The sequence below is a fragment of the Limulus polyphemus genome, unplaced genomic scaffold, assembly GCF_000517525.1.
Source record: "Limulus polyphemus unplaced genomic scaffold, Limulus_polyphemus-2.1.2 Scaffold4292, whole genome shotgun sequence".
Taxonomy (NCBI): domain Eukaryota; kingdom Metazoa; phylum Arthropoda; class Merostomata; order Xiphosura; family Limulidae; genus Limulus; species Limulus polyphemus.
This window is the reverse complement of record NW_013669902.1, coordinates 61,247-65,542: the sequence shown is the minus strand read 5'-3', so window position 1 is coordinate 65,542 and position 4,296 is coordinate 61,247. Positions and strand designations below refer to the sequence as shown.

Sequence of the window (4,296 nt, the reverse complement as noted above, 5' to 3'; positions counted from 1 at the left end):
AGCGTTGTAAGTCCGCAGACATACTGCTGTGTTACTGGGGGGGGGGTAAGTATCTTGAAAACCTTACAATCTCTCGTGTTGACAATTTTGAATAGGTTAAATTTTCATATATTATCGGGATTTTGAGCAATAACTTAAGAAATATGAAACTTTTGGTATCAATAGTGATATCTCTGAATATTTCACAAAGCCAAGATTTTATTTCCATTTTTCAGCCTTTCCGCAGACGACATCTAAATGTTGAGCTGAATCAAACAAACAACAACAACGAAACAAAACCAAAAAACTAACGAAACGTTTCTTAGAATGCACAAGAAACGTAATCTATAGCAGTTAATGATATCTAAAGAATACCTGTCTATTTGTTTCTGCTAATTCCATGCTATTTTCTCCGCAATATATATGTTTTTCTTTTTTTTTTAACCAGAAGAATGATTTTTGGAGCTATTTTGGCTTACCTTGATCGTATTGTACGTAGTGTATAGGCTCTTCAGACGTTGTAGTGTATTTTCTCATCACGTTGTCATCCATCAGTGCCTTTGCCCGGAATAATGAGAAACATCCGGGGCTACAAAGAACGCACCCAATCATGTGCTCGGTAGCTTTCTGGAGCCAATGACCAATGGCATATTCGAATTTCTGGTACGATACCATGGCACCTATTCAAATTATTAACAAATTCTGGTCAAGAACAATCTAATTATATGTATCGAAACTAGTATAATTTAAAACCGATTTTGCATGATAAACGCAAAGTTACACAAGGGATATCTGCGCTAACTGTCCTTAATTGATCAACTACAGGTAACGCAGCTACAGGAATAAGGCAGCCATAGCGTACAAATGCGGAGCGTGTTTTTTTTCTTTTTTTTTTCATTTTGAGGCAACGGGACACGATCCATTTAGCCTTGAATCAACATTTCGGCACACTAACTACTAGATCACGCCCGGGACCATAAAACTTTACAAGAAATACTTACTATCAGTAATAACAACAACAAACAAATAAGAAAATTAAAACCATTTGTAATAAGATCATATTGCATTTATCAGTTAGGTATCCTCGCTGTTAACGACATTTTCGGCCATAATCCCAATAATGTCTCATGAGATTCAGCCAACTTAGGAAGTTTAGTTGAGCCTTAAATCTTCACGTTAAACCAACAATTCAAAATATCTTTATGTAATTAAAATAAAAAAGATCAACAATAAGATTTACTGAAAGTAAGTGTAAATAAAGACGTAATAGGTTATTAACAATGTAAGAAATGAACCACACAAAACAAATCCTACAGTTCTTAACAATTAGCTTATTCAGTTAATAGAAAGGCTTAACGTAAGCTGTACATTTAAAAAAAGAAATAACGTTTTACCACTGGCAGATCTTTTTATTAGCTTTGAGTCTGTCTTAATGAGTTATAGTTTCAGCAGTCGCGAGTGAAGCTAAGCTTTCTATAGTAACTGGTAAAAGGCTAGCCTCTTAATAAACCGCCAGGTGAAACGCCGATTTTAAGAGAAAATAATTTTGGATAAAGTAATTTTTCTATTAACAAGTAGCTCCAAGTTGGAAGAATCATTAAAAGAAAAACTTATCATAAAAAATTTGGCATTGTTCTTAATTTTTATAGTTGATTCCAGGTTGGGGCGTTCACTTCCATGGGGGCTTGGCATGGTTTAGTGGTTAGAACACTCGACTCACAATCACCGAACATACTAGCCCTTTCAACAGTGGTCACATTATAAGTGACGGGCAATCCCAAACATTGGTAGAGTAGCCCCAGTGTTGGCGGTGGGTGGTGTTGATTAGCTGCCTTCCTCCTAATTTATCACTTCTAAAGTAAGGACGACTAGCACAGATGGTCCTCTAGTGGATTTGCACAAAATTAATACAAAGAAGTAAACATAAAAACCTAAACACATGGCGACATTGAAGTGTTAACGTATTCTAGAGTAAATGGTAGAAGAAATATATCGATCTTGCATGTAGACTAATAATCTGATTACCTGACCCTACTGGATGAATTCGACCGCACGCAGCTCCAAGTGTCTTGTTCTTCTTCATCAGGTCAACCAGAAGCCGTACGGCTTCGGCTCGGAAGTTAATGTCTCCATCTAGCGCCAGTATGTAGGTATTTTCTGCCATCTTGTCCTTTCGTTCGACAGAAATAGGAAGCTCCATGAGCTTGTGGCCCAGGAGGTAGTACATGTACATTACCTGTAGATTTAACAATAATGATGAACCAGTTGAAGCAACAATGCGGTGAACAATGGACCAAATTTGAAATGCTAACCGACTAAATAATGAAATATTCAAATGATAATCGTTACATTTTCAATAATAGAACCTTCTGAAACTGAATAAATAAATAAAAATCTGATGAAACAATAATTTTTTCTCGGTATTTGCATTTTTATCAAAGGTACCATAACTTTTTAATTTGATATAGAAAAAGGTAATCAACTTCTAAGTTCATAATATTCGGTTATTATACAATTCCTCGCGCCCCCTAGTGGCACAGCGGTATGTCTGCGGACTTACAACGCTAGAAACCGGGTTTAGATACCCGTGGTGGGCAGAGCACAGATAGCCCATTGTGTAGCTTTGTGCTTAACTACAAACAAAACAAATTACCTGTGTGATGTTGTGTCATTTCATCGAAAAAGCAAATCATTTTTTTATTTTTATAAATTCAAAGTGAAGAACGACTTTATTAAACAATGACATCAGTGTTAATATTCGTAAAATAGAAAATCTGTTTGAAACTTCTGACAATTCTGATATAAAATTATTTGGAATTATTAATTATCGGTAACACAATCGCAGCAAAATTGAACGCTTACAGTGACTATTTTCTATATAATACAGGCTGTTATATAATTACAAAAATAGACATTCACAACTAATCTGTCCCTCAATGGCATAGCGGTATGTCTGCTGGCTTACAACACTATAGATCGAGTTTCGATACTCGTGGTGGGCAGAGCACAAATAGCCCTTTATGTAGTTTTATGCTTAACTAAAAACAAACAAACCCCAACTTATAAATACCGAAACTGTATGTGAAAGGAATTCTGAAATGCAATTATTAAACAACCCAGAGTTGATATTAAAATTTGTGAAATTTTTACTGGCATGTGCTGCCACCTTTTGGTTATATTGTATACTTTTAAAATTAAAAGCTTTTATATGATTAATTTTAAAAATCATGCGTTGTGTAACAAATGTTACTACCCCCTCTCTTAGAAGGACTTGACGCAAAAGGGCCATCCATAAATTACGTAACGCTCGCTGGGGGGGGGGGGACTTTGTTACACAAACAGTATGCCCCCCTAGCGAGCGTTACGTAATTTATGGATGGCCCTTTTGCGTCAAGTCCTTCTCCCTAGCGAGAGTTACGTAATTTATGGATGGTCCTTTGCGTCTAATAAGTGTAATAATTTGATTACACCCCTTTTTGTGAAGTTTCTGGACAGTTATTTGACCGCTGTGCGTGACCTTGGAAGGTCAGGTTCAATCAGACTTCTTCCTCCCTCCTTTACTATTTATATCTCCGTCCCATCAAACATGTTCGCCCTTTCAGCCGTGAGGGCGTTATAATGTGACAATCAATTCCACTATTCGTTGGTAAAAGAGTAGCACAAGGGTTGGCGGTGGGTGGTGATGACTAGCTTCCTTCCCTCTAGTCTTACACTGCTAAATTAGGAACGGCTAACGCAGATAGCTCCCGTGTAGCTTTGCGCGAAATTCAAAAACAAATAAACAATTACTATTTATAATAGACATTCAAAATGCTTTCGAGTTATTCATGAAATCAGGACTTTAACACTAATGCGTATACACTAAGTTGAACGTGCTGATTTTACTTCCCTTTTCGGGATCGTATTACATACTTTTGTAGGATTACTTCTCTCCCCCTCAGCACAGGCTACCGGAAGTATGAATAACGTGAAACAGAAAAGATAATCTGTAACGTAGAAGCCTAATGCTTCTTTGATTGGCCGTATCCTCTGCCGTGGACTGTAGGCTCACCCGTACAGTTTGGGTCAGCCTCTTCTTGTGACGTTTTTAACTTGTTCAGTGTTTGAACGTCTCGCGTTTAATAACAAAACTAACCTGATCCCATTTCTTCTTTTGACGTATATGTTCCCATTTTTAACTTATTCAGTGTCTCAAGTTCTTAGGTTTGATTAACAACAAAACTAACCTGATCCCATTTCTTCTTTTGACGTATATGTTCCCATTTTTAACTTATTCAGTGTCTCAAGTTCTTAGGTTTGATTAACAACAAAACTAAC

The 4,296-nt window shown here is 36.7% G+C and overlaps 1 protein-coding gene across 1 annotated transcript in view; it reads right to left on the bottom strand.

Annotated features, from left to right (window-relative positions):
* The window catches only part of LOC106470918, a 50,257-nt gene that overhangs the window by 8,427 nt on the left and 37,534 nt on the right, over positions 1-4,296 (bottom strand). The window contains exons 9-10 of the mRNA XM_022399563.1: positions 2,005-2,215; positions 459-659 (exon numbers count right to left, since the gene is read on the bottom strand). Of these exons, the coding sequence (XP_022255271.1) occupies positions 459-659; positions 2,005-2,215 (412 nt within the window). The remainder of the gene's footprint in view (positions 1-458; positions 660-2,004; positions 2,216-4,296) is intronic.